At 35.5% G+C, this 26,536-nt stretch overlaps 1 protein-coding gene across 1 annotated transcript in view; it reads left to right on the top strand.

The window, feature by feature from the left end:
• The first annotated feature begins 5,328 nt into the window (after positions 1-5,328).
• LOC106075241 (uncharacterized) overlaps positions 5,329-26,536 on the top strand; it is a 30,576-nt gene continuing 9,368 nt past the window's right edge. The window contains exons 1-13 of the mRNA XM_056005973.1: positions 5,329-5,430; positions 7,943-8,697; positions 9,813-10,002; positions 12,391-12,589; positions 13,488-13,685; positions 15,802-15,881; positions 16,957-17,167; positions 18,701-18,952; positions 19,080-19,303; positions 21,904-22,027; positions 23,154-23,336; positions 24,839-24,898; positions 25,512-25,630. Coding sequence (XP_055861948.1) covers positions 8,024-8,697; positions 9,813-10,002; positions 12,391-12,589; positions 13,488-13,685; positions 15,802-15,881; positions 16,957-17,167; positions 18,701-18,952; positions 19,080-19,303; positions 21,904-22,027; positions 23,154-23,336; positions 24,839-24,898; positions 25,512-25,630 — 2,514 coding nt within the window. The 5' untranslated portion in view covers positions 5,329-5,430; positions 7,943-8,023. The remainder of the gene's footprint in view (positions 5,431-7,942; positions 8,698-9,812; positions 10,003-12,390; positions 12,590-13,487; positions 13,686-15,801; positions 15,882-16,956; positions 17,168-18,700; positions 18,953-19,079; positions 19,304-21,903; positions 22,028-23,153; positions 23,337-24,838; positions 24,899-25,511; positions 25,631-26,536) is intronic.

Here is a 26,536-nt window from a genome sequence, read left to right as displayed (position 1 = left end):
TTCAGTTTGGAATTATGTGAGTTCTTCTTTTTTTTTTTTTTTTTGTGAGTTCTTCAAATTCTTAGGTCGGCATCTGAAAAAGACCAATTTAAGTCATAAAGATCTTTGAAAGAAGACTGAGATTCTAGCGAGTACTTGACACTTACAGAGAAAAGTTAAATTTCTTCCGAGTAACGTAGCCCTATCATGGTTCTGTTGACATTTTTTACGCAAACAATGAAGCACGCTTCAAGACATATTTCCGAACACCAGTATGATCTTTCGACCAAGCCCAATGATTGGATCTTATTTAGCTACAGTAGGCCTACCTCCTACTAAAGTTGAATACATGGTCGCCCGCATGATTTTTTGCAAAGGGGGGGGGGGGGGGGCTGCAAATTGCGACCTTTTAGGCCTATTTATTTAACTAAACAAGTGAACAAACTATTTAGGCATACTGCACCCCTTTTTTTGAGTTTATTCTTGCGCCGCGTACCTCCCTACGGTAAAAAAAAATAAATTAAATAAAAACAGACTGCAATCGTTGACTGTGGCTATCGAAACTGTCAATAACTTTACTAAAGAATTCCTTGAAGGACAAGCTGGCGATGAACGCTTATCGTGCACAGTGCCGATCGAGAGTCTTCTTCACGTTCCAGCTCTTGCATCGTTTTAGGAACCCTAACAGAAAATTCGGTAGTGGTAAAATCACTGCTCTCCGCAAGCTCTATAATCCAGCTGACCCAAAATTGCGATGGCTCTTCATTTATTTGGATCTGGTCAGTATGGAAGAGAGCCGATTGTTGACGTGTGGGCAGCCCAGCACTCGCACATTTACCACCCAGTCTTTCCGTCAGCAATGGAGAGGTCACAACATCTCAAGTTGCAAAGGGAAAAGTTCGTCCCTAGTACTCTCTAGGTATGTGAAATGCCACAGACATGGTCGGCCATCAACTCCTGATTAGCGTATTCTAGTTTATTACAATAATAGCATCTCCTTGCAACTGTTGAAGGAGCAAAAGATTGTCTAAAATTTGGCTACTCGGAAATCAAGACGTCGGGGTGCACATACATGGTCTGCATCAATTGATAAGCCTAGGCTAGTTTTGTGTGGTGTAATGCATAAATTGTAGGAACATTTCCTTCTTTGTACTAAAGATTATTAATAATATTGTTATTAGTCTAATACAGTAGCTTATCCTTACAACTGTACTTCAGTGGATGCACTACAGTTGCTACTAAGAAGAACTTAATGGATTTGAAGGTGCAAAAGTTGGCTAGTATTTGGCTACTCAGAATCCAGAGGGGGGGGGGGGGGGAGTGCACGTCTTTTCACCTCCCCTGCGAGCGCCCATGTTTGAATATTAAATGTCACTAATTAAAAACAATGCTTTTTTTTCATTACTTTTTTGAACCCCGGTATGTAATCTGACATAAGGGCAGTAACATCATTCTAGTGTGATCCACAGTTTATTAATGAAACATAATAGGAAACTATATAGTTTTTTGTGAAATACTGTTAGACATTCAGTCTGCGCTAGGTAATTTTATAGTGAAAAGTGTGGATTGTGCAGACTAAAACCATTCTTTAATATCACAGGGATACCCCCGTAAGCGCTACAAAAATACACTCAGGCCCCATTTTGCCCTCACTGGCATGAAAGAAAGTAAAGTAGCTGCCATCAGATGGCCTCTGAAAGAAACAGTTGGAGAGCTCTCAAGAATGCCGTGGGACACACAGTTAAGGTTCAGAAGAATTTTTAAAGCCCTTGTAAAAGACAGGCTCAGAAGATCTAAAGAAAACTTAAATAGACCCTTATCGGACAACGGTTTTGTCTGCATTAGGTGCAGGAAATATGCAGGTCGCATAACTGGGTCTGCGTATATAACCACGTGAAACACTGCACGCACTGCAATCTTCTGAAACGAAGACGTTATTACCATTGTGACCGGAAATATTTTTGTCTAACATTGAGGAGACATCGATATAGCGTGTATTTCAATGTCAAAAAACGATTCCTTCATTACAACATTCTGTTAGTAAAAGCAATATCTACATGGCCGTGATGTTGTTACATTTGAATTGTCTTTAGCGTATAAAACATTAGAATTAAAATTATTGTAGATATTTTATGTAATACTTTTTAAGGTTATTTGTAGCCTATTTTAGAATTAACATTATTGTAGATATTGTAATAACTTAAGTGAGGCAACTCAACGAGTACATTGACGTTTATTTACACGGAGACATGACAAACACAAAGGACATCTGCCTTGAGCACAGCATCTCCATATTGGCTCTAGACTTGGGCGGAAATCGTTAGTCCTAATGTCAACATCCGACTTGTTTAGTCACAGATAGTGCGCACCTTCTTTCTGCACTATCTTGGATGGCGGTGCGCATGGCAAAGTCATAACATTGCCCCCGTCTTAGCACTTTTCCTCCCCGAAAAGAAACACTGCAGCTGAGGTTTGACAGTTCAGGTGGAGGTCGATCAGTGGGAGCCACAGGCGGCAGGGAGCGTGTTCCCCTCGAAGCCATCCGCATTGTTTTCCTCCAGTGCCGCTTTCTCTTTCTCCAGTTGACCAGGCTGTTGTTGCGACGATGACGTGGCCGTTTGACACACAAAGAGATATTGTCGAGCACTGTTTTCTTCATCACAGCCGTTGATTGGACACGCTCTCTCAGCAGACCTTCCCGACAGACGCCTCTCAAGGGAGCTGCAGGTTCACAAGCAGCCACGTTACAAACAAGGTCCAATGCACCGCAGTCATCCTCAGACAACAGTCTCACGTCCAGAATACAGGTCTCTTCAGTTTCAAGTGGAAAATGTCTTCCTCTTGACGGCTCAGATTTAGAGTGGTCCGATTGACATTCATCTATGCCAATGTCGGTGATGATGGTAGAAGTACATATGCGCTGTTGGTGGTTTTCTTGGCATCTAAATTCTATGTGTGAAGCGCCGCACGTACAGTTCATGCTAAACTTCTGGATGCAGTTGTCAAGCTTCGAATTTCCCTCGTGAGCACCGACAGATAGGCAGAGGTCTTTAAGGCCCATAGCAACAGGCTTGAACGCAGACCCAACGTTGTCTTGCTCCGTCAGGCTCATTGAGGTACTGGTAACAGGTACAACAGGAACATACGCTTCAGGCACATAACAGACTTCAGTTAAGGTACTGGTAACAGGTACAACAGGAACAAACGCTTCAGGCACGTAACAGTCTTCAGTTTCTTCATTTGTCTCTTTCCGTTCGACTCGGTACATCCCGTTGAGATCATCACAGCAATCGCCATCACGTTTCTCGTCTTGAAAGTCACAACCACAAGACTTGCCCACAACACAGACACAGACGGCGCTCCAATCCCCAGCGTCTCCGTCACCACTGTTTGTGCAACCACAGTCTTGACCACGCAACTTCTTGACCAACGAGTCTACAGGCAACTGCTCCTTTACCAACGAGTCTACTCCTTCTTTCAGCTGAGACACCATTTTATCTACCTTGTTCCCCATACTGTTAATTTGTTCACACAATGCATCAATACCCTCATTTATCTTGCCAATAAGCTCATAAATCTCCGGTTCAATTTCAAATAGGTAGGTCTCCGGATCTTCGTCTTCATCAATTAGGGCTTGCCGGAGACGAGCTGTAAGCACCTCCTTGCTACCACCAAGCTTCAGGCGTCTGTAACGAAGTTCCTGCTTTAGCTCTTTAACTAAAAGCTGGTCTAGTTGTTTCAAAGATGCCATTGTGCTAGAATTCTACCTCCTCTCGTTGAGTCGCCTATAATCCCACTTCTGAGACCAATGTAATAACTTAAGTGAGGCAACTCAACGAGTACATTGACGTTTATTTACACGGAGACATGACAAACACAAAGGACATCTGCCTTGAGCACAGCATCTCCATATTGGCTCTAGACTTGGGCGGAAATCGTTAGTCCTAATGTCAACATCCGACTTGTTTAGTCACAGATAGTGCGCACCTTCTTTCTGCACTATCTTGGATGGCGGTGCGCATGGCAAAGTCATAACAATATTTTAGTTAGGTAATACATTTTAAGGTTATTTGTAGCCTAATTTGTAGTATGCTATTATTAGTCGCCTTAAGTAATTGTTAACGCTATTTCCCCTCACGCATTCTCCGATCAAATTAAAACTTTAAACAAAAACATGAATTGGTAATTAATTAGAATTAGTTTTAAAGGCGGCCGAGTTCTTTCCCTTTAAGAGTATTCTTAAAAATATATTTTGCTTGTTAATCTTCAAGCACAAAACATGAAAACATTGAACATACACCTTTACCACACACTATAACTTATTTTTAATAAAAACAAGCAAAATATTTAATAATCCCGAAATATTCGCATACACCAACTTCCTCGACTCCATCACGAATATGAGATTTCGCTGCACCCGTGGCGTATGTTAATTCTCTGTTTTGGGGGCAAAATGAATTGCAGGAATAAGCATTGTGGCAGTTTTGTATGTATTATTTCATGTTTTTATCGAACCAGTCTTGATCGATGCTTGACCTAGGACACTGCATTTTTATACAGCCCTTTTGAAAAACCTGTTGTTTTTTACAGTATAGCCCTTTTGAAAAACCTGTTGTTTTTGTACTGTCTATTTGTCCCTCACTTCTGTATTTTAACCAAAGCCGCGAATGCGCTATTGAAAATCTGATCGCCAATAGGCCTATACCTACACCATATATCGCGCTAGAAAGGATTATTGTTTATTGTCGCTGTAGTCTAGATTACTTCTCCGTGAAGACTTAAACACATTTCTTTTTTCAAACAGTAGGCTTAACTTGTTTTACCACTGTCGGGAAGGCGACAAGTACGTGAGGATAGGCCTATAGCTTGCCTATACTTTTATTTAATTTCCTCCCCCCACCCCACTATATATGTTTCATATAACATACGTTCTCAGTACTGTTTGTTTATTAGTAGTATGTTTCAAATTAAACTGCTAATCTTCTTAATTCAAATTTGCATATCATTATATATGCTAGTAAGCTACTATACTGCTGATTAGTATATTATAATGTAAGTGCATTAAATTCGGTAAGTATAATGTTTCCTTTTTCTAGGTTTCTGAAAGTTTACATAGTTATATTAAATTTAATAAAAAAAAACGGATGTAAAGATTATTTATTGCTTGATGCACCATAACACTAGTCCTTTATATCAGCAGCGCCATAGCACGCAGTCTCTGAAGTTCTGAACTTTACTTTTTTACTTACCCCATAACGCTATTGCTAATACTATTTATGTAATAAAAATGCTATTTCTACTTGTACCATAAAATTATATATTTATATAGGTCTGTGATACAGATCTAGAGCACAGTTCTGTGAATTTTTCCTGCTTTTCGAAAAAGAAGATTGTTTACAAAAAATGGCTGATTACTCAATCACCTTAGTCTTAGATTTATAGAGTTATAGAGTATGTCACCTTTTTTATTCTTCTGGCCTTATGCATCGACTTAAATAGATATCTACTACCCATAAATATTTTGAACTATGATTATTTGACTAGAGTCTAGAGTAGAGTAGCATCATCATGAATACACATCATGTCAATCATGATCATCATCATGATCATGATGACCAGACATGATGATGATCATTTATTGGTGATAAATTGATAAATCATAAAGATTAAAGTGATATTAATAATTATCATAATTATCATGATCATGACATAATCAGACATATCATCACAATCATAGTCGACATAGTATTCAATGTTCATAATCATAGTCATGATATTGATATTGAATGTTACATTTACAATGTTGAATGTAAGGAAGACTACTAAGACCAAAGATGCCTAGTCAATTGAAGTACTTAGTAATTCAGTAATCATCTTCTTTTTTGAAGTAACGTCTGTATTATATAAGAAGATGATATGAATATGATGATTGACATCATCATCATGATTGATTTGACATGTCATGACTATCAAACTGAAAATTGATAAGAAAAAATGATTATATCACCTTAGTCCTTACTAATGACTAATCTCAGTCTCAGTTCATGATAATGATGATTGAATCTTTATCTTATCTTATTTTTTTTTATATAGAATTATAGATCTATATTACTGATTATTTCAAAACAGAAGACAATTATGTCCTATGCTATGGGCATGTTAGGCATGCCCTGCCCCATGCATTTCATGTGTCAGTCTAATCATGCTCATAATAAATCTATAATCTATATAATAATGATCAATATATAATCACCACATATGATTTCAACTCTGTTTTAGTCGTTGCAACTCTGCTTTAGTCGTTGCAACTCTGCTTTAGTCCAGGCTGATTCAGGCAACCCATTCCAATTTTCAAATATTGGTACTAGGGAAGCAAGCAGAAGGCTGTGCATAAACCAAGCACTTGTATGAATTAGATATAGAATAGTTCTAGCATATAAATATATGGAATTAGAAATGTATCTCTATCTGATATTTGTGTCTTTCTAAGTATTTTATTAGGTTTTGTTTTTCTATTTATAAATTATGGTCCTGTATTTTATGTATTATATCCATCTACTTTTTATTCTTCTGTCCTGAAGTCTAAGTTTAGTGATTTATTTATTGTGTTACTCTAATCAAATTTGAATATTCGTTTGCTATAAATCTCACTGCTCTGTTCTGTATTTGTTCTATTTTCTTTTATGTTTTATTGAATTGAGGGTTCCCAAACTGAGGATGCATATTCTAATATTGTCCTAATTAAATAGTTTTAGTTTTATCTTCTGTTTGATTTGTAAAAATTTCTTTTAATAATTCCTAATGTTTTGCTTGATTTTTAAATAATTTCATCAATATTATATGAGGATTCCATGATAGCTTTTCATTTATTGTTACACCTAGATATTATGAGTTTTTAGTCTGTGTGACTGGTTTACCATGAATAAAATAAGTTTCTGTTTGTTTTAGTTTTTTTGTTACTGTAACACTCAACAATAGTCCATAGGCAGAGTGTGGGTCTTATTTGTGATTAAAGTGCTTCTCATTTTAAGACTTCCACTTAACTGCTAGACTTAGACTCTATTTACCTATCTGCTGTAGTAGCTGGTATTTTATGTCAGATTTGTAATTTTATAATAAAACCAACTTGCACTTTGTATCTTCTCTTGTATTGACTATACTTGCCAAATAATGTTAAACATTTGTTTCTTGAAAATATTAGAATCCCTCAGGAAACTCTTTTTAACTATAAATGTTGAACAGCATTCTTATTTTCATTGATGAAGAGCTTATGTAGGCACTTAAACTACACACTTTTTCTACAATTTTTTAAAAATATTTTAGCATGAACTAAAATTTTTGCTCATGTTATAGTATAGTATTATAGCATTTTATTATAAAATATATGCATCTTCTGATTAGGAAACTGGAACAGACATTAAATAGTGCAGTGAGATTCATAACAAATGAATATTCACATTTGACTAGAGTAACACCTTTACTAAAATCAATCACTGAATTTAGAAAGCCGTCAGGATAGAAGACTTAAAAAGTAATGTAGCAATTTTACATAGAACACTGAAACATAATCTCCATTCCAAAACAAAACCTAATAAAATATTCAGAAAGACACAAAGATAAAGGCATATTCCTCGTTCCTTATGCTAGGACAAATTTGTACAAATAATCCTTCTTCCCTAGAGCTATTAGAGCATGGAATGGGTTGCCTGAGCCAGCCAGGAAAACCAGTGACTTGGCAGAATTTAAATCATTGGTTAACATGCATGACTAGATTGACATAGGAACACGCATAGGACGTAATCATCTTCTTTTTTGAAGTAACAACTGCACTTTATAAGATAAGATAACATTAAGTAGTTCTGTTCCATTTCTATGAACATTTTAAATCCCAATCCATTAAGTGACCAAACAAACTTTCTGCTATCTTCTTTCTTTTGTATGTTTATTTGTTTTCTTTCAACAGATTAAGCATCTGTTAAAATCTACAATACACAAGTGTTTTGAGTGCCTTCTAATGCAAGATCACTGTTAATTTCTAACAAGAATGTCTTGTCGAAGACAATGGAGAAATTTTCTCAAGAAAAGAGTTTTCATTTTTATCATTGTTTTGACCATGGTCAGTATCATTCTCATGTACCATGCGCTGTGGTCGCACAACACGACTACCAAATATGAAGACGTTCTTCTTTCAGTTGGTCAGAAACAGCGCTATCAGCCAAAACACAGTGAACAAAAAGAAGTAAGGAGAAGTCAATCAGACCATGGGTTGAATACCGATCTGTATCAGAATCTGGTTCCTTTAGAACTTGATGCCTTGCAGAGTAGAGACTTGCTTGGAGCCAATGTGAAAGAGGCCCTAACCAACCTTCTTCTTGGCCTGTATCCCCTGAACTGGGCCAATGCCCCAGACGCTGACGAAATGGCGCTGGAGGTGAAGCACACCTTATTAGATTACGGTTTTGACAGCAACATGACTTGCAAAGACATTGACAGTCTGCAAATAAGTGGAACCATATATGCATCACGGTCAAAGTACATTGATCAGGGTGCCCCTGGAAAGAGTAGGCATGGCAGCAGTTACAGTTTTAGGTCAGATGACGTTCAGGAAGATAACTCGTTTTATGCAGTTAGAAGTGTGATTGGGGATATGTCCACTAAAGTGGCTTGCTTGAAACAAATTTATGATGTCGACTTGTGTTCAACTATGGGAGTATACAGGTAATAATAATTTTTTTTTTATTTATGTGAAAGAGTTAAAAATCAATAAATATTTAAATATTGTTTGGTGTGGAATAAAATAAAACAATAAGTTGTCTCCTATTTCTTTATTCTTATTTTTTTTTTAAATTATCATTTTTAAATTTAAAAAGATATGTATATAAATAAAGACCTAGCCTAGAGATTCTGTTGCTATAAGTCAACTTAAGAGGATTTATAAAAACACATCATATTTTCTAATTTGTTATTTACATAAATGAACTACTATGTAAAGTGGAATGTGAGGAGTATGTATGTATGTATGTCTCGCATAGAAATCAAAACTGTTTGACCAATCTTGATTTATAAAACTTGGCATAAATGTTCCTTAAATCATGGCTGTGACTGTAGTGTACATGTTTTTAAATGTCCCTCCCACAAGCTGAAGGCCCTGAAATAAAAAAAAAACCACTTTAATTTATCTCTATTAAGAATGAAACATTTAACTTCTTAAAAATCGGGTAAATCTATTTTCACAGTATTTTATTTTAGATATCAATAAGTCAGCTAAACTGGTAAACCCATATTTTCACACTCTACTTTCATTTTTGTGGCAAAATATAAGAAAAAAATAGGAACATTTGCCATGTTTGACATAGAACTAAATTATTCTACTACATCAGTAATACCCAAACTAAGGCCAGCAGGTCGTGGGTCATTTCCGGCTAGTATATTGTATTTCTTTTTCTTTTGAGACCATTAATGTGTTTTCTGAACAGAACAGCCTATAATAGTGATTAATTATTTTTTCACAATTACCTAGTGCAGAAAATTTGTTTAATTAACCAAAATATTATATGGTAACTGTGAACCAATGAAACACTCCATAAATACTGTATGTACTGATGAAACTTTAATGTGGGCTTTTTGGAACTTTTGATGATTATTGTTTCTTTGAAATATCATTTATATTTAATGTACAAGAAGGCATTGTGTAATATGAATTGATTCATAGTGTTGCTGTATATTGTCCCCATACTGTAATATACTTTAAGCTGTTTTTTTTTTTTTTTTTTTTTTTTTTTTTTTTTGTACTTTTTGAAAATAGTTTACATTACAAAGGATATTTTTTTCAGACTCCTTAGAGAGGTGCTTCTATTAAGCACTCTTCACCATCCCAGTATAATTAGGTTGAATGGCTTTTGTCTACGAGGCAGCCGCATGTCGTCAAGATTGCAAGATAAAGGTGCTATCATTGTGACTGAGATGGGTGTGCAGATGTCGCAAGAGATGATATACTCTTCAACATGGGCTCAGAGAGTCAAAGTAAGATCATGGGTGTTTGAGGGTGTGAAATAGACACTTTTAAATTAATCACAAGTATTAAAAAAAACACATGTATTTTCAATTAAAGCTTTACCGAAAACTCTTATTAAAAAAAAAAGAAAATTTTTCTTTCATTTTTATTGTTGTGACTTGACATGTAAGTGAAGTGAAAAATATGTATTTTATTTTTATCTCTGGGGATTTAATATTTTTAAGTAACGTAATAACAATAACTACTGTTCCTGTATGGGATTTTGGTGTAAAATTATACTAAAAGCTTGAAGGCTCAATATAACAGTGGACTGGATCTCTTGTAGATTTCAGACTTGTGCTCTCATTCTCACATCCCACTGCAAGCCATCAGGCTACGTTGATACTTAACTTCATCTTTGTTTCATCTTATGGTTTTTATTTTCCTCATGTTATACTTTTTGTCTTCACTTTCAGGCACTCTTCACTGGTTTTGTCTTCACCTTCAGGCACTCTTCACTGGTTTTGTCTTCACCTTCAGGCAGTCTTCACTGGTTTTGTCTTCACCTTCAGGCAGTCTTCACTGGTTTTGTCTTCACCTTCAGGCAGTCTTCACTGGTTTTGTCTTCACCTTCAGGCAGTCTTCACTGGTTTTGTCTTCACCTTCAGGCAGTCTTCACTGGTTTTGTCTTCACCTTCAGGCAGTCTTCACTGGTTTTGTCTTCACCTTCAGGCAGTCTTCACTGGTTTTGTCTTCACCTTCAGGCACTCTTCACTGGTTTTGTCTTCACCTTCAGACACTCTTCACTGGTTTTGTCTTCACCTTCAGGCAGTCTTCACTGGTTTTGTCTTCACCTTCAGGCAGTCTTCACTGGTTTTGTCTTCACCTTCAGGCAGTCTTCACTGGTTTTGTCTTCACCTTCAGGCAGTCTTCACTGGTTTTGTCTTCACCTTCAGGCAGTCTTCACTGGTTTTGTCTTCACCTTCAGGCAGTCTTCACTGGTTTTGTCTTCACCTTCAGGCACTCTTCACTGGTTTTGTCTTCACCTTCAGGCAGTCTTCACTGGTTTTGTCTTCACCTTCAGGCAGTCTTCACTGGTTTTGTCTTCACCTTCAGGCAGTCTTCACTGGTTTTGTCTTCACCTTCAGGCAGTCTTCACTGGTTTTGTCTTCACCTTCAGGCAGTCTTCACTGGTTTTGTCTTCACCTTCAGGCAGTCTTCACTGGTTTTGTCTTCACCTTCAGGCAGTCTTCACTGGTTTTGTCTTCACCTTCAGGCAGTCTTCACTGGTTTTGTCTTCACCTTCAGGCAGTCTTCACTGGTTTTGTCTTCACCTTCAGGCAGTCTTCACTGGTTTTGTCTTCACCTTCAGGCAGTCTTCACTGGTTTTGTCTTCACCTTCAGGCACTCTTCACTGGTTTTGTCTTCACCTTCAGGCACTCTTCACTGGTTTTGTCTTCACCTTCAGGCAGTCTTCACTGGTTTTGTCTTCACCTTCAGGCAGTCTTCACTGGTTTTGTCTTCACCTTCAGGCAGTCTTCACTGGTTTTGTCTTCACCTTCAGGCAGTCTTCACTGGTTTTGTCTTCACCTTCAGGCAGTCTTCACTGGTTTTGTCTTCACCTTCAGGCAGTCTTCACTGGTTTTGTCTTCACCTTCAGGCAGTCTTCACTGGTTTTGTCTTCACCTTCAGGCAGTCTTCACTGGTTTTGTCTTCACCTTCAGGCAGTCTTCACTGGTTTTGTCTTCACCTTCAGGCAGTCTTCACTGGTTTTGTCTTCACCTTCAGGCAGTCTTCACTGGTTTTGTCTTCACCTTCAGGCAGTCTTCACTGGTTTTGTCTTCACCTTCAGGCACTCTTCACTGGTTTTGTCTTCACCTTCAGGCAGTCTTCACTGGTTTTGTCTTCACCTTCAGGCAGTCTTCACTGGTTTTGTCTTCACCTTCAGGCAGTCTTCACTGGTTTTGTCTTCACCTTCAGGCACTCTTCACTGGTTTTGTCTTCACCTTCAGGCTCTCTTCACTGGTTTTGTCTTATTGGGCTTCCTAGATTTTTGGTTATGATACTGAGGTCAAATTTTTGGGGTGAATTACTGCTACTCTAATGCAAAAGCTATAGCTAAAATGTAAACCTTCAATATCAAACCAGTTATAATGCAGCTGAAGTAAATTCTTTTTTTTTTTTTGGGCCAATATTAAACTAGTGTTATTTGACTAACCATTACTCTTATTATTCCCCGAAACATGTTAGCTGGTTGGATTCAGAAATAGTCTAAATTCTCACATAAAAATCTCATGGTAATTCCAACCTTTGTTCCATCCTTCTTCATTTTTCTTTGGAAGACACAAATAACTTGGTACACTCTGCAAATAAACAAAAAAAAGGGCTGTTTTATTTCTTTTATTGTTCTGTTTCAGTATGCTCTCCAGTTGGCCCATCTACTCAATTTTATGGATAGAAGCCTGTATGGCAGTTTGGCATTTTCTAAACTTGACCTCAAGGATTTTGTGGTTGTTGGTGGACAGACTATCAAACTGACTGATCTGGATGATATTGAAGTTGGCGAGAAAACTTGTACTAAGGATTCTGAGTGCACTGTCTCAGAATTGAATAAAGGTTGGAACAAGCTGTTTTTTTTAATATAAATTTACATTTCATGTCATGTTGTAAAGATTTGGTGATATCATTGTATAAATGAACAAGATGAGAAACTTGATTGATGTATATGATTAGGATTTTTTAATTTAATCGAATTTCCTTTTTTAAAATAATATGAATAAAGCTTACCTTTTTAAATTTAATGCTTTTCAAATTGTATATATACAACTTTAATAAAACAATATGGGTGTTGTTAAACTAAGTATGCACTTGACACAATCAAATTATTTTATTGTAGATAAGGAAGTTTTTTTGTGTGCATTTACTTGGGGGGGGGGGATACTTTTTAAAATTTGACTTTAGAAAGCACTCTTTTAAATATATAGCACTTTTTTTTTTTTGCAGAGAAGTTTTAGAAAAAGTACCCTACTTTAATATCTTTTTTTTTTCAGCTGATATTGGTTTGACACTCTTAGTTAAAACATATTTGACTTTTATTAGTTAATTGTTAGTTTAACAATCTTCAGTTTCCTAACCACAACTTGGAAGAACATTAGTTTCAGCTAACACCTTTGCGTTAAAGTAAATGTAATTTGATAAAAAGGTGAACAAACATGGTTCCATAGCCTGTCCTTATTATATTAAGAAAGCAAGATCTCATTGTGCTCTGTATTAAAGTATTAAGGGAGTGTGGGTCTTATTCAGTTTGATAAGCTTATTGTTTTCTGCCAGCCTCTGTTCCAACCTTCATAGCCTAATGCAAAAACAGATTTGTGTGGTAAAGAAAAATACACAATTTATATGATATTTATGAATATTCCTAATATATAAAAAATATTTTTGCACCTACAATTATACTCTAATATTTTTTAATACTAAATTGTGGGAAATAAAAGAATACACCAATATATTTCAGGTGTTGCTTGTAAAAAAGGTATCTGTCAGGGTTTGAACTCTATGAACAACTTGTACCTGGCCACAGAAAAAGTTCTCATTCCATTGCTCTATAACCCATCAGGAAAAGAGGCTACTGAAATATTGAATAGCTTAAAGGAACATAGCCTTAATACTACAACTTTGGTGTCAGCCCTAACTAGTGTCTTCAAATCGTTGCGTATGTATTTTGACACTTATTTTTAGTGTTTTTTTTTAATGCGAGTATTTTATTTACATACATAACATAACGCAAAAAAACAAACAGATTTAATTTTTAGCTGTCTAAGAAATATTTTTCAGCTTTCTGACAATTTAAATTCTATTTGTTGACAATGTTTACATCACGTGTCCATCCTAAATTAAAAGTTCACTTTTTATTGAAACATAAAGGAGAAGTTCACGTCCTGCAAACAGAAGCAATTTCTTTTGAAATGAAATGTCAAAGTAAAAAGAAATCTGCCCAGTAAAGTTTCTCTCTTCATTTTATTTACCTATCCCTTAGTCTGTTGGACCATTGGGACACCATATAAGATCTGTTGTTTGTCATTCTCCATTCCTTTCTGTCTTTTGCTTTGGAAAGAAACTCTTTCCATGGCAGGCCTTTCAATTCCTTTATGTTGTCTATCTCTGTCTATCTCTATTCTATGGTTCTTTAGACAAATTTTATATTTTTAAAATTTAAAATAGTAATTTATTGTGGAAACTTGTGAAATAGATCCATACATTTCTGAAGAATAGTTTGTCTTGTAAATCTCAACATTACAATGATAGTTTAGTTTGTCTTGTAAATCTCAACATTACAATGATAGTTTAGTTTGTCTTTTAAATCTCAACATTACAATGATAGTTTAGTTTGTCTTGTAAACTCAACATCTCAATGATAGTTTAGTTTGTCTTGTAAATCTCAACATTACAATGATAGTTTAGTTTGTCTTTTAAATCTCAACATTACAATGATAGTTTAGTTTGTCTTGTAAATCTCAACATTACAATGATAGTTTAGTTTGTCTTGTAAACTCAACATTTCAATGATAGTTTAGTTTGTCTTGTAAATCTCAACATTACAATGATAGTTTAGTTTGTCTTGTAAATCTCAACATCTCAATGATAGTGTTACAAATCTCACTATCCAGGCTCTCTGCAAACTGCACCTTACACCACCAACTTAAAGAACTTGACAACTCAGGGCTCCAAAGCAACGTAACACTTTAATGGTTGAATAAATAACAGCCAAATGCTGTACAATTGGCAACACGTACACTGTACAAATATCTCTCCGATAACACCGTTCCGCCGTATCAACTCTTGCACTGGCCTCTCCGTCTCGTTCCGGGCTTGCACTGGGTTCAACAGTTCAGGACTGACTTCACACACTAGGCTCGTTGTGTCGGACTCGATCGCAGACCAAGATCAAGACGCCAGTCGTCTCAACTATACTTGACAGTACTCCGCACTGAACCGTCATAATGCTCCGTACAGAACCACACCGCTGAACTATGCTGTAGTCGACCGGACTGTAGTGAACCGGGCTCTGAACCCCTGCATTGAACCTCCTTTCTGAACCTTGCTGTATTGAGCCCCTTTTCTCGACCGTCTTGACTGCGACACCTCCTCTCTTATATAGGGTCCCTACTGGCCTTCTCGAACCGGACAGAACGCCGCTCGACATTTCCAGGTGGTCAGATGACTACAACTCTCGTGACGCTCCTGAGCTCTGTTCACGACGTAGATCCTTCCCGAACCGACGTCGATCCTTCTCGAACCGCCGTGTTGACACTCGTCTCGGCTGACCGTCGTAACTCGTCACGGTTGACCGTTCGTCTAGCGCTGGCCTGGGGCAATTTGCGTCGGCTGACTACACACACACCACTACCCCCAGCTGTGCCACCACCAGGTTTATAACAATAGTTTACTTTGTCTTGTAAATCTTAACATTATAATGATAATTTAGTTTGCTTTGTAAATAATAACAATAATAATAATGATAATAATGATAATAATAGCAAAAATAATAATAATGATAATAATAGCAATAATAATCTTTATTATGGAAGAGGAAATTTAACTTTGAATTAGTGCATTTAAAAATATACATTCATATTAGTTTCACTCAAAGGTAACAAGTGCAAGGTTTATATCTTGTGCATCAATTCTATTGAATGATTCTATTGCCTTGTATATCTCATTTATTTTTGTCCAAAATGTGAATGAAAAGAAAATTCAATAACATAAACGTTTTTTGAATAGTTTAACTAAGGGTTTACCTAACTTGTATGTCTATATTTCAATTGCAGCAATTGATCAGTTAATGAAGAAATCAAATGATAGAAGCTCATTTGGTAACAAAGTGAAAAGTCAAGATGTGATTGAAATGGTACGGATATAATACTTACAATATTTGGCAACACTCTGTTGACAACATATTACATTTTAATTTAATTAGGGTAAACAGTTGTAATGTCTTACAAACAGAAGTGATAGTTGAATTGGCATTGTAAATCTTAATTCTGTGTCTGGTGACTTATTTCCTTATTATTCTTCATCATTCCTTATTCACTATGACAATGCCATGGGTATCAAATTGTCTGTTGCTTACCAAGCTCTGACCCTTGTGGAAATAAGTTCCAAAAACAATCGCCAATATTCCCACTTTTAAAAAAAATCTCTCAGAAACCTGAACACTCTGTGATGGGCTAAGAGATCAAACCAGTTTATAGTTGTCAATGGATGGACCATACATTTGCTTTTAGTAATTCATCCAACATTCTCACTATTATTTATTCAAGTGATCTTTGTCTTCTTGTACATGCTTTGTAGAAATAACAATTTCCTTATACAAGAGATCTATTCTACCCATGTTTTTGGTTGAGGCTTAATAAAAATGTTTTACATGTTTCAGATGTTCCTTTAGAGTTGAAGATAGTTTACTTCCTAGTCCAAACTTCCCGCAGGATGTCTGGGGATGGGAGCGGGCAGGGTTTGAACCCGGGACCATCTATAAAATCCAAACGACAGTCCAGCGCACAAACCGCACAACCAGGCAGCCATCCATAATAGTGGTTCATTAGTAATGGGGTCAAGACAGATTTGACCAGATAGTTTTTGCTTTTATATTTATTATTAGATTTTCAAAGCGCAGATCCTATTGAGAGCTTACAAGATTAGTCTTCTCCAATGTTTTTCTGTCCAGATCTTTTTTTTACAAATTAAAAGTTCCAGCAATAAATAAAAAAAACACCTCTAGAACTACCAATTTCTTGGCTTTATTCAACAAGTTCCATCTCAACAGTCAAAAGAAACAAGACCCGCCCGTCTGATTGCTCGAGTACAATGGACAAACAACTAACATAATCTTCTGACATGCTGGACTCGCACAGAAAATTAACAACTTAATTGAGTGTAGTTTCAAACTTTTTATTGATGAAACATTTTTTTGTTTCTTTGCTTAGAATAAAGAGAATTTAGACCAGGCGCTGGCCTCATTTGTCAGAGAAGACAAGAAAAACTATCCAGGTCTGTATGACTACTACTGCCCTCAGTCTCGTGTCAAGTGGGGATGTGTGATCAATGTCAGAAGTCTCTTGGAGGCAGCTAATCTGTGTTTGGATGACTTAAGCTGTCAGGCCTTCATCACTTTCTCACTTCACCCTGAGACTGAAAGTAAGTTATCTTTATCCAGACATTGTTTGTTACTGAAGTTATAACATAGGCCAGCGCAGTTGGATACTAGTACATATGGAGATTTAACTTTGTAAAATTAATGAAATATTTTACAACTATTCAACACTTTGTACATTTGTTTTAAATCACTGGTCAACCAATGAGTGTTCAAAGCCACAAAAAACAAATCATCATAAAAAGCAAAACAGGAAAAACATTAAAAAAATATATATTTTTTAAAAAGACAATACCTCCATTATTAAACTTCAAATATTATAATAATAAAAAAAAAAAATATAAAAAATTTGTAGGTTCAATTCAGGTATAGAACCCGTGACACCGTTTGATGCTTGAAAATACAAATTATCTGTGTTGGCCAGCGAGGAAGGTATATTTGTGCAATTTATTATTGGTGTGTTCATTATATGGACATCTAGATTTAACACTAGACCTAAAGTTCTGATTTGAAAATCATAAGATCTAGTCAAGATCTACTTCTAGATCTAGAATCTAAATGTAATCTATATTAGATTTACTTAATAATATAAGCAACGCTTATAAACTTCAATAAAATTGAAGCAACTTTAAATTTACTGTTATCACATAACCACGGTAAAACGTCTGACTTTGCCATGTTGGCTCTAGACCTAGATATAGTCTCCAGTCAAATTTACGTTTATTTATATTTTTACTTTGAAAAATTATAACGGTCAAACTAGAGTTTTCCCCCCATGTAGCCAATGAGCTGGTTATTTTTTTCTCAGTGACATCAACTGTTAAATTTATAGGAAAATCATCAGAGCTGTTTTTGAGATCAGCTGTTTGCCCACCCAGCCAGGTTCCATGAAGGAATGACTTGAAAAGATATTGAAAAAAAAAAGTTTATCTTAGTTAAGTCTTCTAATAATAAATAAACTAGATAGATTTCAAGGCATAAACAGAATAAAAATATGTATGTATAAATACAATAGCACAAGTAACAGTCAGTTGTTGAAATGTACCTAGTATATATAGAGTATTGAAGAAACTTTCAAGTACAATTAAACATTGAACCATAACTTACAAATACAATAACACAACCTATTATACTACTAAGAAAGACACAAAGATAAAGGCACATTTCTCATTCTATATGCTTAGACAAAACCAAACAACTGCTTCTTCTAAAGTGTCATTACAGGATGGAACAGGTTGCTTGAATCAACCAGGAAAAACAATAACTTAGTAGAGTTTTTTTCTCTTAGTTAACATGCATGACTAGGTTCACACAGGGATACGCAGGATGTAATTACCTTCTTATTTTGAATGAACATCTGTTATTTAATACAATATCAAAAAAAGTGACTGTGAATGTTATGACAATAGAGTAAGTAAAAGTATAGCATGCTTTTGAGATCTACATTTCTCATTATTCTTGTTAATTTACTTAGACCATAACTAAGGGCCTTTGTTTCACCAGGCTTGTGCTAGATGAGTCAAAAGAACTTTCTTTAAACATTCGAAACCACAAAACTGTTTTTTTCCCTCCCCCAGAGATAATGACTATAGTGTTGAAAAATCAGACTGATGACAATCCTTACACATCTTCTGGAACTACCCTATTCCTGAAACGTACTGTTTTGAAAAGTAAAAATAATGTCAAGCAGTCTGATGAAAAGGCCGAAGCCCAAGAAGAATGGGTTGCTTCTACTGATATACGTAGCTGTGTTGACTCAGTCCGTAACCTTCAAGAATCTGCAAGAAACAGTCGGGAGTCAAGACTCATGACACACCTTGGACTGAAAAGTGAGTTCAGTGATACAGTCAATTTTTTGTATGGAATTAATAGAAAAATACTTTTTAAAAACATTTCATGTCTACTGTTAAGAACTAATTTGTATAATTAAGACTCTTCATTGTTACATTTATATAGATATTAGGGAACAATCTTGGAGAAAATCTGCCCTTAGTCAGAATCTGGAGGAACCCAATCGTATAGCTCGACTAGAAAGTGGGGGAGGTAGGTTTCAGGCAAATTTGGTAGACGACGGAGAAACTAACAGAGCTGCCGCCAAAGTGACCTTCATTGCAGAGGAAGGACCCAAAGCTTATCATAAAGCTTATGCCATATTGTATCATCTTGATCGTCTGCTAGGGGTAAGGGACACAAAGTTATGTAAAAAAACTTGACTTCTGCTATTTCTTGTGTAACACATTCATCTCAAGTTTTTGTCACACATATTTCAAGTTTTCTGAATCTAATATATTTTTCTGAAAGTTAAAATATAGAAGAAATTTAAAAAAAACATTTGTAATTTAATCCAAATGCACTTAAGAAAAATACCCTCTATCGCCTCAAAAAGAGAGAGCATTCTGATTATAAATTATCTAAAAGAAAATTTTTTAATAGAATTTTTTTTTTTTACAAAAATAATCAATAAACAGCTAAAAGAAAATAGAAAAATATGTCTATTTAAAAAAAAAAACAACTTTCAATACCTTTGCAATAAAAATAAACTAAATTTCCTGGGTAGTCTATACACTGTAGTATCGGCACTTTGGTGTTTCAAACCAATTCACCTTATGAATTTTCCTTAGACAGCATAGGTGGAAAGAGTTAGACTTTTTGATGTGACAGGAATATAAAGTCTAGGGGACTCTGATGCATATAAGAGTGAAGAGAGTGTAACAGCACTGTAACTTTCAGTTTTTGTGTGGATATGCTGAGTCCTCTCTGTTGTCCTTGAAACCTGCAAAAGCAACACTGGCACATGCAACACGGAAGTCTACCTAGTCATCTAGGTTGGCATTTGTATCACTGTATGGTAGTTCCCAGAATAAACATATTTTTTTTTTAACATTTGCCATCTATGAGAATGTCTGTTTCTGTGACAGATTTTAATGGAGGAGGCTGGTGCAGTGTAAGGGAACTCGGGGTGAGTTCTTTACCACTTACATATGGCTCGATAATCTAGGGTATGATTCTCACATGCAGACCTTAACAGTTGTAACTATTACAAAGTATCACTCAACGAAGGAGTATAAAATTAGTATTTATTTACAGTCAACAGCAAGTACACATATAATAATTGAATGCATAGTCATTAATAACTGAGATACTAAAACGTGCCCAACTGACATACTACAGCCCGTAACAGGGCGCTTAGACTAGATTCAATGAACAAAAGGCTATCAATGCCATACATAATATACCCACAAATAGTCAGTTCTCATACATAACAATGAATAGAAAAATAAGTTATGACATCTCCTTACGCTAGGCATAAAACTGATAAAATACAACACAAGCACCCTACTCAGACCAGGTCAGCTCTCCAACTGCTAGACTGACCACTAGAAACCTTATTGTCCCCCCTTGAAAATCCCGTGATAAAACAATTCACACACCAACCATTAAAATAAACAAACACACACACAATCTCACATCTTACACACCCCCGCTCTTGACATGCAGCACTTCTTTCTTTCTTACATAGATGCTGGGGCCAAACATTTTTGCAGGCATTGGCGAAAGGGGAGACAATCTCTTTTGAAGGTCCTCTCTATAGGAGGCATTTAGGGCAAAGTCATCTGTGAATAGCAGGTCTCTGATTTACTTCGGTCTTTGCTTTAAATCTTTGAACATTGAATAGACTTGTGACACTGACATCAAATGTCGACTCCAATGCTTTCTTCGCTAAAGGCATCATTCAGCATGATGGTAAACATTGAGCTGAATAGTGTTGGAACCAGCGCACATCCCTGCTTCACGCCATTTGAGACAGGAAAAGGCTTGGAGTAGTCTCTGTTGTCTTGGACTCTTGCTTGCATGTCAGCATGACATTGGTGCACTATTGTTATGAATTGATCCGGGCAGTCAGACTTGGCATGATTTGGCAAAGGCCTTCATGACCGACATTGCCAAAAGCTTTTATTCAGACAGTGACATTTTTTTTCATGTTCACTAGAAATGAGTCCTTCAGACATGCTTCAATTAACTGGAGACAACTTTGAAAGTACTAATGGCAAACCAACATTTATAGCATTGCCAATCTAGTCTGTCATCAAAAACTAGGAAGTATTTTTGTTTGGCTCTATCATCAAGAGGAAGTGGTGGCCATGTTCCCACAATTTCTCTACTGCTGAGTACTGTAAATTTCACAACACCATGGTAGGATCATTACATTCATAAAATAGTAGATTATTTCCTTTTTGGCTGTCTCTTGAATGATGGATACTTTATAATATTCTGTTTACATTTCTTTTTAGAAATTTCTTCTTGAGTTAGAAAATTATTAACACAAAACTTAGTTCTAAGTGAAATTATAAAAAAAAACCAAAGCATTAGGGTTTATTAAAAGAAATTTGTACAAATCAAGCAGGAACATAAAACTAAAATGCTATTTAACCTTGGTTAGGGTTATATTAGAGTATGTATCTTCTGTTTGGGATCCCTCAACTCAGGAAACCATTAAGAATAGAACAAATGAAAAAAAAAACTTAGGTGGTATAGGATTAATTTGCAAGGTAGATAATTCCCAAAGGATTAAGTGACAGTGACAATCTGTCTGGCTACCTCAACACACCATATAGACATAGTTTGATGACCATTTGTTTTTATTTCTCATTATTCTTTTGATATTGAAATAATTGATGACATTTTAAGATTTTGTATAAACATAAAGAAAGTTTTAATTAGTTGTAAGTTGACTTTTTACTATTGAAGCTATGATAAATTTCAATATTTTTTTTTACAGCTGTACCATATCCCTCCTTGTGTGGGTAAAACTCTGTCTTCCACCACTGTAGAAACATTTAAGGGCAACATAGCTTGGGGAAATATCTTCAGATCACTCATACAGGCTGATGGTACATTGAAAGGTATTACATCTTGTTTCTTAATATTGCTTTTTTTTTTATTTGTATTTTTTTTCTAAACCCAGGTGACTATGTTGTTAGTCAAGAGATCTGAGAATTAAACAAAAGTACAGGAATTTTAGTAAAAGCTATAAATTCAACTTACAATCAAAAGCATTTTTTTTTACATGGCTCAAGGAATTTGTTTAAAATTGCTTTTTTTTATGGGTGCACATTTGAAGCTGAAATCCTTATAGAAGAAGAGTAATTCTTCTGGAGACTTGAAATTAGAGAATTATTATATGATGTGATTAAGAGCAGAAATATTATAAGATAGTAATATTTGCATTTAGAAAAATAATTTGCTCAGTTTGGCTCAGCATAAACAAATTCATTCTAAACTATTTGGTACAGAGTAACACTGCAAATTGCAAGGAAATAATGTAAAAGTTATAAAATATTAAATGTATGTCTCATTATCAGCAGTAAAGAACAATTTTATTTTTCCAATGAAATAAAATTTAAACAAAAAAAAAGTGATTCATTTAAAATATTCTTTTTTAACCTTTAGAAATGTCATCCTGAATTTTGTATAGTCCTTCCAAAATCTGGCATATGACATGGGCATTGGGCATAACCAGCAACTGTTTTTAAACAAGATATTTGATTCATGTCATTCCCTTGATATGTGTCTCCGAGTAAGCAGGGCATAACCAACAACTGTTTTTAAACAAGATATTTGATTCATGTCATTCCCTTTATGTGTCTCCAAGTAAACATGGGGCATGACCAACAACTGTTTTTAAACAAGATATTTGATTCATGTCATTCCCTTGATATGTGTCTCCGAGTAAACATGGGGCCTGACCAACAACTGTTTTTAAATAAGATATTTGATTCATGTCATTCCCTTGATATGTGTCGCAGAGTAAACTTTTAAACAGGCAGTTTTTACAAGTCTATTTGCTATAACCTTAATTCAACCCTAAATGTAAATCTTGAACAGTTTGCTATATCGATGCTATAAACATTTTTTTTTAGTTTAGAATATTTGTATGTACATTAAAGTACTTTCTAATGTGTGTGATTACATTGGTTTTGCTTCCCCGCCCCTTCAATCCTTAATTCTGCTGTGTCTTTGTCTATCTAGGTGTCATGGTTGTGCCAACACCTAAAGTGATGAAGATCAATAAGCTGACCCTGAAGCCCAGAACTGCCCTCATTTCAGACATAGTCATTTTTGACCGTCCAGAAAAGTTGCAGCTGGAGTACATCATCTTGTGGTGGCTGGGGAGAATGAACATTTCTTTCTATGAACATCTAGGCTTTAAAGGCAAGTGATAAAAGCACCTAGTTATTCTGGCTAAGTGGAGCATTTGTTTTATTTGGCTAGCCAATACTTTACAACTATTACCTCTAGAGTATGAACATCTAGGCTTTAAAGGCAACTGATAAAAGCACCTAGTTATTCTGGCTAAGTGGAGCATTTGTTTCATTTTGGCTAGCCAATACTTTACAACTAGTACCTCTAGAGTATGAACATCTAGGCTTTAAAGGCAACTGATAAAAGCACCTAGTTATTTCTGGTGAAATGGAGCACTTGTTTCTTTTTTGCTAGCCAATACTTTACAACTAGTACCTCTAGAGTATGAACATCTAGGCTTTAAAGGCAACTGATAAAAGCACCTAGTTATTTCTGGTGAAATGGAGCACTTGTTTCTTTTTTGCTAGCCAATACTTTACAACTAGTACCTCTAGAGTATGAACATCTAGGCTTTAAAGGCAAGTGATAAAAGCACCTAGTTATTTCTGGTGAAATGGAGCACTTGTTTCTTTTTTGCTAGCCAATACTTTACAACTAGTACCTCTAGAGTATGAACATCTAGGCTTTAAAGGCAAGTGATAAAAGCACCTAGTTATTCTGGCTAAGTAGAGCATTTGTTTTATTTTGGCTAGCCAATACTTTACAACTAGTACCTCTAGAGTATGAACATCTAGGCTTTAAAGGCAAGTGATAAAAGCACCTAGTTATTTCTGGTGAAATGGAGCATTTGTTTCATTTTGGCTAGCCACTACTTTACAACTAGTACCTCTAGAGTATGAACATCTAGGCTTTAAAGGCAAGTGATAAAAGCACCTAGTTATTTCTGGTGAAGTGGAGCATTTGTTTAATTTTGGCTAGCCAATACTTTACAACTAGTACCTCTAGAGTATGAACATCTAGGCTTTAAAGGCAAGTGATAAAAGCACCTAGTTATTCTGGCTAAGCGGAGCATTTGTTTTATTTGGTTAGCCAATACTTTACAACTAGTACCTCTAGAGTATGAACATCTAGGCTTTAAAGGCAAGGGATAAAAGCACCTAGTTATTCTGGCTAAGTGGAGCATTTGTTTTATTTGGTTAGCCAATATGTTACAGCTAGTACCTCTAGAGGTTAAGACCTCTAGTATAATTCACCTGAGATTGAAATCTCTCCCTCTTAGGTGTGTCTGTTTGTACAGAGAGAGCAGACAAATGTGTACTCAAGATCTGAAGCACTACTTTTATATAGGATTAATTTTCTTATATTTAGGATTCTAGGATATTCTTGAGTCCACATAGTTTCACATTGCTTGGAAGGCATAACTTGCTATGAGACTTGTTATTGCTAAATATTGTCTTAGAAAACAGTTGATTGTCCTAAAGTCCGCTGGGGTTTTTATTTCCACTCTTCTTCCCTTATCCCCAACCCCCCAAACTTTTCATGTCATGAGATTTATCAATTCTATTTGTGATAAAATGTTTTATGGTGTAACTATAAATGCTAATGTCTTTTTTTTTTAAAACTCTGTTTAGGTCACCTAATACATTTCTCAGCAGATAAAGCTTTCTCTGCTACAAGTTTGGACCTCTCAGGTTGGTTTTAGTCTTGTTTCTAGAATTTTAAAATCTGATTTAAACTTCATCTTCATTAAGAAAAATAATTAACCAGGTTACTTTTATTGGCTGAATAGTTTAATCCAATAGTGCATATTTCCTGGTTTTAAAAAAAAACATCTTTGCCATCAAAAAGAGATATAGCTGAAAAAAAAAGTTATAAAATTAATAAACAACTTTTAAAAAATGGAAAAATATGTCCATTTTCAAATAATATATACTTTTAATACATTTAAAATAAATATCAGCACTTTCATTTCAATAATTAAAAAAAAATGATAAAATAGCTAAACATATCTGGTTTTCTATGCTCTCATTCTCATTCTGATCAAAACATGAGATCTTCTTATAGGAAAGTTTAAAAAACCAATAGTAGCATCCAAAAGCATACTACCACATTAGGCTAAAATGTAAACTATAGGCGCTTTTGGGTTAAGTTAGTTTTAACTTAGAGATTTCTGTTTAATTAAATATTTAAATGCTTTGACTTTCTGGAATTTAAAGCATCCTAAAACTCTCTCTCTCTCTCTTTGCCTTTGCTAATCATGACTATATTTCTTTAGCTAATCATGACTATATTTCCTTTGCACAGATTACATGAATTACTGCCAGTTCCCTAATGTAGCCTACAAGAGCCTTGGCTGTTTTCGGTGTGTGTCAACAAATGATTCCAAGAAAGTTGTCTCCAAGATATGCGGCTTGGGTGATGAGGTAATTCTGGGTTTAAACTAAGTCATAATTCTAAACTATGAAGTCATTCAAGACTATTAGTATTGTAAGGAGTAAAGTTCCAGTCTTGCAAGGCTGAAGGCCAGTTGAATTAATGATAAGCAGCGAACACCTTACAAGGGTTATTGGCATAGACTAAATATACAAGACTTCCAACAGCTGAAATTCTATTTACACTTTGTTACTATTTCAAATAGTAGAAATAGTTATTTACAGGCAAGGTCTACACTGGAAATAGATGCAGCGATGGCATCTAAATGTTTAGACAGTCCCCCACTGATTGTCAGACTCTTTACTTGGCTCAAATGGGAACTTTAAAACTCTATATGGCTTTGACCCTAAATTAACTCCTATTAAATACACTCCACAATAACTCCAGCTATCAAGACAAATAAGAACTTTAATATTAAAAAACTCCTAGACCACAAAAACACACTTTGTTCTATTCCACTCTGTAAAACATTGTATTCCAAGCACTCAACAAAACTTTTCCTATTATCAACTGTTCATCACTGTCTACTGTGCACATTCATACCCTGTATATAGCTCTTTCACTCTTATATAACAATAAAGGAACAATGCATTTGATCTCACCATACATGCCTCTGACAAGTGTGATCATTTTAGTTTTCCAATTGTTTTTGTAGAAACCTCCTTTCATTCTGTAACATGCACTCTCTTTTGTGGATTTTGGAGGGGAGGGTGGGTGTCTGGGAGAAGATGTGCTCAGCAAACACATCTCAGTCTGATTTGAACTTGATCCCCCTTGATGGGTGGTTTATGTCACTCAGTTACACATGCCATAATGATCTACTAAACATTCATTCCCTAAACCTGTCCAGCAGAAGAAGATGTCTGAAACCCTGGACATCAGGGCAGCTCTAAAGT

This window comes from Biomphalaria glabrata, chromosome 12 (assembly GCF_947242115.1).
Source record: "Biomphalaria glabrata chromosome 12, xgBioGlab47.1, whole genome shotgun sequence".
NCBI lineage: Eukaryota > Metazoa > Mollusca > Gastropoda > Planorbidae > Biomphalaria > Biomphalaria glabrata.
This window is presented reverse-complemented; position numbering and strand designations above follow the sequence as displayed.